Source organism: Vanellus vanellus (genome assembly GCF_965231255.1).
Source record: "Vanellus vanellus genome assembly, chromosome: 5".
In the NCBI taxonomy this organism is placed as follows: Eukaryota; Metazoa; Chordata; class Aves; order Charadriiformes; family Charadriidae; genus Vanellus; species Vanellus vanellus.
In genome coordinates, this window is record NC_138910.1 from 52,828,084 (window position 1) to 52,841,335 (window position 13,252).

The 13,252-nt window shown below is 53.1% G+C and overlaps 1 protein-coding gene across 2 annotated transcripts in view; it reads right to left on the reverse strand.

Annotated features, from left to right (window-relative positions):
* Window positions 1-8,415: 8,415 nt before the first annotated feature.
* The window catches only part of RXRG (retinoid X receptor gamma), a gene marked incomplete at both ends in the record, with an annotated part of 42,319 nt that continues 37,482 nt past the window's right edge, over window positions 8,416-13,252 (reverse strand). For both annotated transcript variants that reach the window (XM_082484698.1, XM_082484699.1), the window contains 6 exons: window positions 8,416-8,563; window positions 9,454-9,559; window positions 9,802-9,893; window positions 10,658-10,790; window positions 11,388-11,517; window positions 12,255-12,415. In XM_082484698.1, coding sequence (XP_082340824.1) covers window positions 8,416-8,563; window positions 9,454-9,559; window positions 9,802-9,893; window positions 10,658-10,790; window positions 11,388-11,517; window positions 12,255-12,415 — 770 coding nt within the window. The remainder of the gene's footprint in view (window positions 8,564-9,453; window positions 9,560-9,801; window positions 9,894-10,657; window positions 10,791-11,387; window positions 11,518-12,254; window positions 12,416-13,252) is intronic.

Consider the following 13,252-nt stretch of genomic DNA (forward strand, 5'->3'; position numbering starts at 1 on the left):
GGTGGGGAGCCGGGCCGGGCGAGGGGGCCGCGCCGCCCGCCTGCCAACACAGCCCGGACACGCCGCGCTCAGCCCCGGCCGCCGGCCCCGCCGCCCCCGGCCGGGGCTTCCCCGCCCCGGCTGCCCGCCCGCTCCCGGGGCGCTCCGCTCCCCTCCGCCCTGGAGCCGAGAGGGTGAACCCCCCCCCAGGCCCCCCGCTCCGCCTTCGCAGCCGCTGCCCCAGGCGGGCTCGCAGCGTCCCACCAGCCCCACGGCCCCGACGTGGGGGGCGGCCGGTCCCTGGACCCCCCGCGGCAGCGAGACGGGAGGATGCGGCGCAGCCGTCGGCGGGGCTCGGCCGCTTACCTGGGGCGGCCCGGGCGGTGCCTTCCTGCGGGGAGCCGGGGGAGAAGTGTCCGTAGCCACCGCTCCGAGGGAGTCCTGCGGCAGCTCTCGCCTCCCCGGGCTGGCCTCCCCCGGCCTCCCCGCCGCCGGAGCTGCCCGAGGTGGGGAACGAGCCGCGGCGCCCTGGACGGCTCCGGAGCGGAGCGCACCAACCTGCGGGGAAGCGCCCGTCCGACTGCTGCCAAGGCACATTTCCTGGAGCTGATACCTCCCTGCCCGACCCCCACCCCCTGCCCTCCCCTCTCCACCCCACTCGAAATAAGTTTCCTCCCCGCTCTCCTGCCTGGCTGCAGGCACCGGCCCCGCCACGCCTCGAGGGGCCGGCGGCCCTTCCCGGCTCCGGGGGGCACGGCCGGGCCGCCCCGCGGGGCGCCGGGGCAGCCCCGGCTCCGCTCCGCTCCCTGGCTTTTTTTTTTTTTTTCTTCTTCTTTTCTTAGAAAGCAAGCCAAAAAGAAGAAAAGAAAGGAAAAAAAAAAAAAAAAAAGGTGGAGGGTGGTGCCCCGCCACAGCGGCTCTCCCGGTAGTGAAACCGGCTGGAAATCAGCTCCCCCTTCCAGGAGAAGCCCAGGCCGGGAGTTTTTTGGGGAAAGCTTGTCCCCGGCCCGGGGAGGCAGCGGCCGGGGCGGGATGCGGTCCCCGGCGGGGATGCGCTCCCCCCGCGCCGCACATCGCCCCGGGCGCCTCGCTCCCGCCGCTCCGGAGTATTTAAGGAAAATGAGTGCTGGGAGGAGAGGGGGAGAAAAAAAGCGAAAAGGCGGAGAGCTGCCCCGGAGGGCTCGTCGCCGGTAATCGCTGGCGCCGGGAAGGGCCCGGTCCGCTACGGGCGCCGGTACCGCGGAGCCGCAGGGGGAGGCGGCCCGGGGGAAGCGCCGCTCCGGCTCCGCCAAACCGCATCGGTTTCGGGGAGGGGAAAGCCGCGGAGGAAAGATCCCGCCCGGCCGGGAAAGCCGAAACTTGCAGCCTTCCCGCTGCACCGGCGATTTCCCGTCCCGCCCGGCTCTCCCTGTCTCTCCTGCCCGGGGGAGGGTGTTCGCTATTTTTCGGGGAGTTTCACGGACCCCGCAGGTCCGGAGCCACCCGCGACGGGGCCGGGGCCGGGGCCGCGTACCTGCCGCTGCCGGAGCAGCCTGGGCAGCGGGGCCGCGGCTTCCCCCGGTACAGAGGAGGGCTGGGTCCCCTCTCTCCAGCTGGCAGTGGAGAAACGGCTGCAGAACTGCGAGGGACCCACTACAGGCTCACGGAGGATGGGAGGTTTTTAGGGGCCTCACCTCCTGTGTTCACCAGTGACCTTGGCATGAGGGGCAGGAGCACTCCTAGCCTCTCCGCAGGGCATCCTCGTCACCAAGTGTTCCCCACGCCCAGATGACGTGGGTGATGCAGGGACCGAGGTCATGTCCTTTGGGAGCTCGTAGGAAGGAGAGTGGCCACAGGTTAGCACAGGTGGATCACCCCCCTGCCAACAACATCCCATGGGAGAAAGAAACAGGGACCTGGGACAGCCCCACTATATCCCAGTATAACTACACTGGGAGTTTGGGCACGAAAGCATCGGTACCATCGCACATGTCAGCACTGATCCCTTACATCCAGGAAAGCTGAGCTACAGCTGCAGCAGGGAGGCACTGGGCTCTGATGCCACTGTCTTTGTCTCTCCTGAAGGTCTCCGAGCAGCTCCAGCCAAGTTTCTAGGTACACGGATCTATCAGAGCCACATTGCCAAGATGCCAGTCCAGCAAGGACTGCAGCGTGACCAGGGGCTCCAGGCACTGCCTGCTGTTCTTCCTCCCTGTGCAAACCAACACAGCCATCCCATCCCAGCTGCAGGGCAGTAGATTTTTCCTTACACAGCCAGGGGTCAGCCCCATGGGAGTGGGGACACCACCCTCCAGCACTGCTAAAAACTGTGGCCCTGTACAAGGCACCTTGCTTGTATACTCCAACTGCCCACCCAATTTGGTGTGATCAGAGGTGTAGGAACAGCCTGGAGGGACCCATTCCCCCCTAAATATTGTCACCCTGTGGTGTTCCCCCTTCTCCTCCTTCTCTCCAGGCAAGGGGGGGGGGGGGGGGAAAGGTGAGTCTGGAGACTGCCTTACCTCGCAGCTCTCGCGCACAACTTCCAGATCAGTCTATGAAGGATCAGGCTTGGGGGATAGGTCCAGTGCGTAACTCCATGGGGTCTGCAGCAGGATGTTGCTGCCCATGATTTATACACATCCACCAGCTCACACGCAGATCACAAGTACCAGAGCACAACCAGTCTCATGCAAAGGATGGTCACCAGGTGAACCACTAAAATATGCAAGAAATTCACTCCAAAGCCTCTCACTCCCACAGCACACCTGCACCTTGGGCAAGGGTCCTACAAAAGATTGGGGGGAGCATTTCAGCCAGCTCACTGCAGCCTCTGAGGGCCAGAGTTTCAATGATGAGCTCACCCAGGGCTGAATTAGATGCATCAGCAGCTGAAGAGAATTAAACAAGAGGAGAAACAGGACCAGGCTTTCTCCTTCTAGCTCTAGGGTCTGCAGGCAGACCTGCAGAAAATTGTGTGGTCTGGGAAATCTAGCATTAAACAGAAGCTACCTACCAAATTAACAAGCCCACACCATTGGAAGAGGGGCCACACATCTTTCCCAGCCGTCTCCCCGCTGGGGTTGCCCAGTTCTCATATTTTGTGCTGAGGAGCTTGGGTGGACCATCCGGTTCCTGCCATTCACTGCTGGAAGGAGACCAACCAACAGCACTCAGCACCAAGGGCTGAGGACTACAGTCACAGCAACAGATGTAGCCTCGGCCAGCCAGGAGCCAGATCCCTCCTCCAACATCACCTTAACTCTGCCCAGCAAAGCAGATGCAGAACCACGTAGGAGCAGAACCACATAGGAGCAGGGAGGGCTAGACACAGAAGCAGGCACATAGGAGACAAAAGAAAATGATGATGATGATGATGATGATGAGTTGCGCTCCCTGGAGTTGTGCTCCAGCCACCTCCCTTAGGACAGGAGACACTGGACATCATGATGCTAGCTAGCATCATCAGGGTGCCTTGAATGCCTGAAGCCAACTTGACCCAGAAGACAAAGCACTGCCCACCACATAAAGACATCCCTATACACCACCCTCTCCTTCCTGTTACAGCTCTTTATAGGCATCAGCTGCTGCACACCTGGCTGGGACAGCTGGCCCTGGGCAGAGAGGCAAGCCAGAAATCAGCCCACAGCCACAAATCCTCTCCCTCTACCACTGAAGTCCTCCAAACCAAGCCTGCCTTGGGTAGAGCTAATTGCACAGAGGGCATAGGGAGAGAGACAAGAGAGGTATGGTCTGGCAGCCACTGGCCTTGTGTAGGTATAGGTTGGTCCTTGTCCACTAATGTTGACAAATACCTGGGGGTTTATCAGGGCTTCTCTGTCTTGTATCATGCTTTCCATCATAAGGTACCTCGCCATGAAATAAAAGCCATGATCCCCTGAAAAAGGGTACACACACTGCTTCCCAGCCACCTCCTCTGACCCAACCACCACCATCAAGCTTTGGGATCCCCACGTGCTTCCTAATCGGTGCAATTCCTCCTCCTCCTCCGCTCTGTGCCCTCTGGTGCTATGGGAGGTACAAACTCAGCACAGCCTCCCCAGCTTCCCACCTTGGCCTTTGATGGGACAGAGGAGAACTGGGAGGGAGGGAGGGAGGGAGAGGGCATGAGCAGAGAAACCAGACAGCAAAAAGACGCTCTCAGGGGAGCTAAGGTGTGATGGCGAAGGCAGCCCAGGGCCCAGCCCAGACAAGAGGTCCTCAAGGAAAGGCCAGTGGTGGTGGCACTGGGTTCAGAGTCACACTGTGAGGATGTCAGTGTCTGAAAGTCACCCAGGGTCTATAGGACATGCCCCTGTATCTTTAAATTCAGAAGGGAGCTCAGAGCTGAACTGAATGTGAACCAGCTCAAACCTTTATGGCTTGCGATTTTTTTTTTTTTTAATTCTCAGTCCAGACCTGCTGTTGCTGAACTTCAGTAGAAACTGAAGCAGCCACTACAGAAACCAAACTAAGACAGGGCAGGAAAACACACCCTCCTGATTTCCATGTGAGAAGAAATAAATCCAGTTTAGCACAAGTGATGGAGTTTAAGAGTTTTTTTCATTTTCCAAGATCCTCATCATAGGTGGATAAACCCGTTATTTTTTGAAGTCCCCTCCATAGATCACTACAGAGTGAGCAGATCAGAATTAACAAATGCTTTTAAATATTTGGCCTGTGAACTAAAACAAAGCTTGTCCACGGTGGGGGGGACCAGCTGCTAACTGAGAAAGTTCATGAGATGTGATGCACGGTGGGAAAGAGAATATGACACACTGCCTTACACCGGTCATTCCCAGAGCCTGGTTTATTATTCCCAGAGCAAAGGAAAGTGTCAGAGCTTAATCTGAGGCTTTTGAGGGTTTTCTAGGGGAAATCAATGACTGGATCTGCAGAAAAAACTGGTGGCAAGACCCAGCGACAGGAAATGAATTTGCAAGAGCAAAATTCAGGGGAGATGATAGAAGGAGCCAGGTTTCAGTGGGAAGGGTAGGTAGCTGGAGACCCTGTTGTGCTCTTCTTGTTATGCCTGAAAAGTGGCTGATGTGCCTCAATTTTGAAGGCACCATCACAAAAGAAGGTCTGCAAGCAAAACCGCCCACATTGGAAGGGACTTAAACTTTGGCATTTCTCGATTTTTGAGTTCCTTGGTGCTATTTTTGAATTCTTTGTGCTGCTATAACTCCACACAAGATGGGGCTGAATATATGTGCAAGGATAGAAGTTTTCTTTGGCTTATCCATGACTGCGATTTCTACTATTTGATGAAAATTAGTTTTTTACAGGGCTGCAGACTAGGTAAGCTCCAGCCATGTTAAGCTGATGTTCTCCTGCAGTAACTCATCCTGAAGGTAATCCACACTAGTGAGTTATTACTAATTGTTGTGAGGTTTGCTCCTCGGGTTGTCTGTAGAGACGAGTCCCTATGCTTTGCAAGGCTAGGGGAAGAACTGCTCGCGAGCAGCGTTTTGACACCATTGTACAAAGGCCCACATGAATGAGGAATCAGAAGGGTTAGGACCATGTCCAGGAGATTACATCAGACCTCAGGCCCTCAAAGATTGCAGATCGAGCTCACTGACTTCTTTCCTTTGCATAGGACAGCCGTCTACTAGTGACATTTTCAGATGAGCAAGCAGTCTTTTATTTACAGAAGCCACACTCTGTGTCTTACGGTCTCGCTGCCCTACCAGGCTCGGGCTGGGGGAGCGTGTGGTGGGGTGTGCATTAAGCAGATGATCAAGCGCACAAAATTTTCAAAAAAACCACTACTGGTCATCTGGAGAAAGAGGACAAGCCCTGCTCGAAGCGCAACTTAGAGACCTTATGGCCCACAACCCAGACACCACCTTTCCAAGGTTTCAAGGTAGACTGCTAAGCATAGGGGTGTCCAGGAACCACAAAGAGCAACTTTGAGACTTCCTGCCCCAGTCTTGGTTATCATATCCCTTCACTTCCAACTTCAAAAAGCGACTGTTCATATTGCAGGCAATGTTCTGGATTTGCTGGCAGACAGTGGACCAAGATCAGCATCAAGACAGTTGAGGGGAATTGCTCCTGGGATTTAGCAAGCTCTGCTTGCACTGACTGCAGAGGGCACACGCAGGGCCATCTGGGCTAGGTGCTAGATTCCACTCTGCTGTCCAGTTTATTTTCTTCTGTTACCCATGTGTTGAGCTGTTCTGCCAACATGGAGTATCAGGAACTCTGAATCCCTCATCACTGACTCAAATTAAGCCACCAGGAGGTATCACACTGCCTACATTAAACCCCTATCAGAGGGGGTTGAGCATGGCCCAAAGCACTTTTGGATGTCTTGGCCAAATTAAACTCCAACCTTGCAGCTCCATGTAACCACTTACGATCGCAGCTGCAACAACTGTGTGCTGAGGAGAACCTGTGAGCTCCTGAAAGAGACAGCGCTACCGGTGTGGAAGCACCCTGTCCTCTCCAGCTGGCTCAGCCCACTGTCACAGCAGCAGCTCACCCCAGAACCAAAGCACCCTCTGAGTTACCACTGAGTGCACTGCAGGGCTCCAAAGCAGCACTCAGACACCGTCTTAGCCAGAGGTCTGCTACAGGCAATGAGGACCCTTAACTTTTCCTCTTTATATTTCAACAAAAAGCATTAGTACCACAAGGTCAGTCTTCAGAAGGTGGCATCAGCTTCTGCAGCCCTCCTCTTGCTGGGCCTGCTAATGCCAACCACCCTCCTTGATTTAAACCACCAAACCCGAGAGCAGGGAAGTCAAGAGAAAGCCAGGGCTTTATAATGAGAAAAGAAACCCAAGCCATCTAGCTGGTTACCAGCTCTTAGAAGCCCACAGCTCTTGGAAGGGGAAGCCTGTAGCAGCCCAGGCTGGAGGGAAGCTCTTGCTTTGTCTAACCCCAGCACAGTACGCACACAGCATCTCAAACTCTGGCAAAGGTTTTCCAATGAGCAGGTTGAATAGTTTCTGTCTTTAAACACTTCCCTTTCAATGGAAAATTACCTTTTCAGTTAAAAATAGTCTATTAGTCAACGCTTTTCACCTCTTTTGAGATTCTCCCTCATTTTGGTTTGGTTTTGTTTTTTTTTTAATGACGGGGGGGGGGAGAATATTAGTTTCCATAATTTTGGATTTTTGTTTTTTTTTCTCTTGCTTTTTTGATTTTCTCTTCCTCCTTTTCACAATGAAATACTGGAGAATGAATCATGTCCCCATGTGGGAATTTTTTATCCTTCTTTCTTTCCTGTTGTCACTACCCCTCTCCCTCAAACTTCCCTGAGCGGCAGCATTGCAATCTGTCATGCGGACAGACGAAGCACGGCTGCATCTCACCGCACTGTCTGCTGAGAGGGTCAGAAGGAGCAGATCACTTAACACTACACCTGTTTTATGAATAGTAATACAGACAGTTTTGCTGGGTTCCTGGGAGGATGTTTTCCCACCAGGATAAACTCCATGTATTGAACAAATTCGTGTCTTTAACTTGTTTGACTCTGGTTAGCTCCGTTGCAATGGGAAGCACCAGCAGTGCCATTTGAGCAGGGGAAAGACCAGGCAGACCTTTGAGGCAGGTTTTGTTAAGAGTGTCTTATGCTTTCCCTCTCTGCAAGTTTCACTTATGGAGGTATGAGATTATAAATTTGGGGTTGAAGAGCCTGTTTCCAGTGCAGAAATATGGAGAAGGAAAAAAAAAAAAAAAACAAGCCTGAGAACAGGATCCATGAAACTTCAGAAAAATGAAAATTATCCATGAGCACACCAGGTTTGGGTGACCCCAAAATACTCCACCTGGACTAAAATGAAGCACTTTGGTTCTTCCTTCAGTGGCTGGACTAGCTCAGAAGAGTACATTAAATAGTCACTTTTTAAATTACTTCAAAAATTCCAAGAGTTTCTTTTTAAGATGGTAGAATGAAATGTTCTGGTTCAAAGCAGCAAGTTTCTCCAGGTCTTTTCTTAACAGGAGCAAGGAGCAACAACACCTGTTCTCTCTTGGCCAGAGGACTGTGCCCATCAGCACATGCAGTGATATCCCAAGTGATGTTCCTGCCATGATTTGGGTTTCCCCAAGAGTTTCAGGAAGGTCCCTCAGCCCCATCCCAAGCCAGACCTGCAACCATGGCAAAAGAGGACACTGTTCTGCCAGCTCCAATCAGTGCCTCTCTCATATATTACTTTATTTGTTTTGTTGGCTTTTATTGAGAGTGAAAAAATAATTTAAAGCAATTATCTGTACAGGGGGGCAAGGGACTGGTTAGCTGGTCGGAGGATCTGTGACCCCCCACGGCCAGGCCAGGGAGGGTTAGAGGGGGTGATTTACAGCTGTACAAAACCACAACAATCCCACCAAGGAGGAGCAGAGGGTGGAGGACATCTCTTGAGCTCTTGTAGGCCCAGAGCAGAAGGGCGGGAGGCTGTGTAGGGGCACGGGGGGCCAGGGTTTGGCCATAGTGGAGCCAGACCCTCAAGTGACCTGCAGGGGTGTCTCCAGCATCTCCATGAGGAAGGTGTCAATGGGGGTGTCCCCAATCAGCTTGAAGAAGAAGAGGTGCTCCAGGCACTTCAGCCCAATGGACCGCAGTGCCGGCAGGCGCAGAAGGAGTTTGGCAAACCTGCAAGGAGGAGAGCAGTCAGAAGCATGAAGAAGACACTGGCCACCCTCTCCCACGCATTTCCAAGCCTGCGCTGGGGCCTCAGGAGAGGAGAGCCCAAATCCTCTCCCCAAAATGCCTTGGAGAGTCCTCTGGTTTAGATTCCACTATGCTTTCAAAGCGGAGAAATAAACATTTCTGTCCTCACATGTGCAGGGAATACCTATCTTTTCAAAACAGAATTTAGCATTTTTAAAACTTCCAAGAAAAGAAAAAAAAAAAAAAGGAGATATGTCTAGATTCTCTCCCCAGCCAAGACTTGAACTAGTGACTTGCATGTCCATGGTGTCATTGAAATCCTTCTTGAAACAGCCTTCAAAAATCCCTGGCCCCTGGAGAGGGTGCACAACCCCACAGTGGTGCCTCTGCCAGCCGCTGCCTCCTGTTTTGAGGCGCAGCTGCGAGGGGGTGCAGCAGGCAGACTGCCTCCCCCCCCCCCCCCCCCCCCCCCTCCCCTCTTGCAGCGCTCCGCGGTCACATCCAGAGCCAAAAATAGCAGAAGATGCTGTGGGCGCATCACTTGGCTGGTGGTGATGAGGACGGATCCAGCTGCCGGCGTTTTGAGAGCTTGGCCAGCAGAGGGTAGGATTGGATTGAAAAGCAAGAAAACTGCATCTCGCCAGCATCCTAAAAGCTCTGGCCCAGGGTTGGGGCACCCAGAGGACAGGCCAGCCTGCAGGAGCTGGGCTGCTCAGGCGAGTTTTGGCTGGTGTCCTGCCCTTGCTTTGCTCAGGGCTCCAGCCCAAGGTGGCTCAAGGCAAAGCTGGCACAGACACCCCTGCCTCAGTCTGCTCTTTCCAAGGTGGGAATTGTGCTGCCCTAAGCTGCCTTCTACACTTGGGGACACTCACCGCCCCGGCTGCTCAGGGTACTTCTGCTTCGTGTAGGCTTCCAGTGTGGCATAGACCTTCTCCCTCAGTGATTCCACTTCTGAGGGGCTGGACAAACCCTTAGCATCTGGACAAGGGAGAGAATACAGGTAGGGAAGAAATCACTGCAGAAGAGACCTTTCCATCACCAGCAGAGTGACTGCACGCACAACTGGGAGAGGACTCAGGTTCTCTTTAATCATGCACCCAGGGACTGGGACAAATCAGTCTGCAGTCCTGAAGCTCAATGCCACAGCCCTCCTGCCTGTGACCTGCCATGGCCCAGAGGGCATGCGTGTCACCTGGGACTGCCCCAGGCCTCTGACTTACCTGGGTTGAACAGGACAATGGCTCGCAGGCAGCCCAGCTCTGACTTATCCATCTGCATGTCTTTCATTTTGGACACCAGCTCTGTTAAAACCCTGCATGTGGGGGACATGGGTGGGCAGATGATCAGAGACAGGTACGGAGAGCAAGGCTGTGGCTGAAAAGCGTCTGGGACAGGCTCTGGGAGTGCTCCCAATTCCTTTTTGCAGGAAGAGGCAGCTTTGAGAGACAGCCATGCCACACACTGCTCTTACATGTGCATCAGCAGCATTCATGCACCTGACCATCAAATTCGCTCCCGTTCTCACTTTGTTCAGCAGATGCCCTCTGTGCTCTGTTTGGACTATGGAGAACAATTTGCAGTCACTTGGGGAAAGCCGCATGGGTTTTTCTCCACATTTCACTGTGAGAAACATGGGCACAGCCCTTACGCATGCCACTTGTGTAAGAGTGGTAATGTGGTGTCCTGCCAGGCAGGGAGCAGGCATGGCACGGACAGTACATGTGCAGTCGTTATGAGAGCAAGTTGGGGTTTAAGGCTTTGCTGGATAAAGCTTTTGCTGATCAGTATTAGCTCTAGATCCAGTTACGGCAAACTCAGACAGAAAGCAGAGAAGCATACACCCCCCTGCACACCCAACCAAGGATCTGCTTCTGCAGCTGCAAATCCCTTTCCAAAGTGCTTTTACCCCCTTCTTGGTTTTTAAGCCAGTCCAGCGTCCCCTCCTCATTCTAAGCTAAACCCAAATCGCCGTGGGTTTGCTCTAGTTCTCACTAAGAATATGTTTTGCATCTAGAGGGGAAAGATAGAGCCAGCCTGGCTGTCGCTGCTAGGGGATAACAGAAATGGGCCACATACCTGTCGAAGATGGAGCCCACACCAGCACTGTGAGCACTGCTGCGGTGCACGTGCAAGCCCGTGGCCAGAAGGATGCCGTCTTGCACTGACACAGAGCGATGGGAGAAAGAGGCAATGAGCAGCTCATTCCAGCCTGCAAGAGGAGGTATGCAGGACACAAGAGGTTATTCAGAAAAAAATGAGTTCCACATGGAGCAGGAAAGCCAGTTTCTCCCTGCTGGCTTCAGACTCAGCTCACAGGAGAGATGGAACCCCAGGTACCAACTGCACCCTTGCCAGCAGCAAGGAATGTGCAGGAAAAGACTCAAAGTACCAAAAAAAAAAAAAAGGGGGGGGGGGGAAGATGCTGCTTTTTCCTCCTCCAAAAAACATATTCCTTGCATCAGCAACCCCTTTACATTATTTTACATGTTACACACTAATGTGCCCCACACATAGTAAGTTCTGCAGTTATAGCAGTTGCATTAACAAGACACATTTATTCACTCTCCTCCAGCCCTCCTCCATGTCTACATGAAGAGGGGAACAAACCACAGATTCTACTGCCCCATTCACAGCCTCTGCCGACCACTCATCATGGCTCAGGATGGCTTGCTCGCCCTGTGACAGCAGAGATGGATCACCTCAGGATCTCCCATTCACCATCCAGCCTGGCTGGCACGGCACACAGCCCAGAGAAGGGATGGGGGTACCAGGAATAGCCCCAGAGGCCACAGGTGGGGAACATTACCTGCCCGGAGGAGAATGACCTGGTCCTCCAGAGTCAGGTCGGAGAAGTGGGGGATTCGCTTGGCCCACTCAACGAGTGTGAAGAGCTGCTTGTCAGCTGCGTGGCATATGTTGGTGACAGGGTCGTTTGTCTAATTAAGAGTGATACCAAAAGGGAAAGAGCAGAGGAAAAGAGAAGAATTTGTCATTGTAAAATCTTTGATAATCACTATCTGCACTGCACACAGTATTGGATCAAGTTAACGATACACAGAGCCATGAGTAAAATGATGGAATTGCGAATAATCACAGCTATGCACTGTTGAGAAGAGAAGATATCAGCTACTAATATCCTCTCTACAACCAGCCAAATCAGCTGGTTGCTAGACTTTTCTGTTTGCTTGCTGTTCTTTGCAAAGTAAGTCCTGCGTGGCAGGCTGCAGTCCTGCTTCCCAGGGCGCATCTAAAAGCCATCAAGCAGGCTCTGAACAGGCATGAACAGCATTTTTATCCAAAACAGTAAAACCACAGCAGTAAACCTGCTGTGTCCAACTCCATTGCAATCTTGGTCACTGGGGCAGACAAGCAGTGCTCAGTGCTGTGCAACTGTGGAAGCCAGCACAGGGCTCGGACTCTCCGGCATCCACCTATTGCCCTATATACTCATTGAAACCAAAAGGAACTGGTAAAAACTGCTAGGAAAATAATGTATAGGCTGTCTTCTAGTTGTCATTCGGAGTAGCTTCAAAAGAAGAATTGCTGCTGATTTTTAGGCGGTGCGAAGCCAAAACCCCTTACAAAATTCTAGCAGTTCACATGGGGTTTTTCTTTTCAAACGACACATCAAAGACTCTCATCTCAAGCTACAAGTGATTTTAGTGCCCCTTACTGAGCTCTCTGTGTTCACGTCACTGTATGCCTCCGTCTTGGGTTCGACTGCCAGTTCAGCTTCCAGGATCCTCTCCACAGGCATGTCCTCACTGCCACTGCTTGTGGACTCCGCCTCGTTCTCGCTCCGCTCCCTGCTCCTCTGCCTCTCCTCCTGCACAGCTGCAGGACGGAAACATGACTCTTTACACCCACAGCAACACTTACCTGCTCACCGTGCATCCCATGTCCTCTGGGAGGGGGAATGAAAAACCCCCTTGGGATGGGGCAAACAGAAAATAAATGGATATTTCAGGTGTACATCCATTAAAATGGCTACCCTCACCACCCCCCAATAACTTTGGGGTTGCTGTAGACCAGTAGGCTCCAAATTTGATGTAAAGTTGTGATTTCCAAGGTACGAAGCTCCAAAATAGAGGAAAGAGGAGTTGATACCTCCAGGTGGCAGCCTGGACTTAGCTGTCACTAGATGCTGGAGGAGGCAGGAGGGACCCAGCACCCAGACACTGAGGCGTCCTGCGATTGCAGCGTGCTTCTAACAGTCCCACAGCAGCCAGAGCATCCAGCAGCAGGGCTAGATGGCCCCTCACCCCCAGCTGGATCCACACATGCTGCTTGCCTCATTCCTGAGCAACCACTTACCCAGTCTGGCCCAGCCCTGGTATCACCTCTCCCTCCACCACCTCTCTTCCCAACCCTCCCCACTAGAAAACAGTTCCTAGCACCTCTGAATGCCCCAACGCCTTGACTGTCTTCTCCCAGCTCTGTACATTGTCCAAAATAGCTACTGACTGGAGGAACAGAATCACTGGAATTCTCTCCAGATCTCAGCTATTAGCTCCCAGGTCCACTGGGTGTGTGGAAAACAGGTTGGTGTAAGACGTGTGTATGCAGCATGCCAAGCCTTGTGCTCAAGAGAAGTCCTGGGCGCACGTTCTTGTTGAAGAAATCCCAAAGGGAAATAAGAAAATCCTGCTAAAAAAAAACGTGACCAGCAGG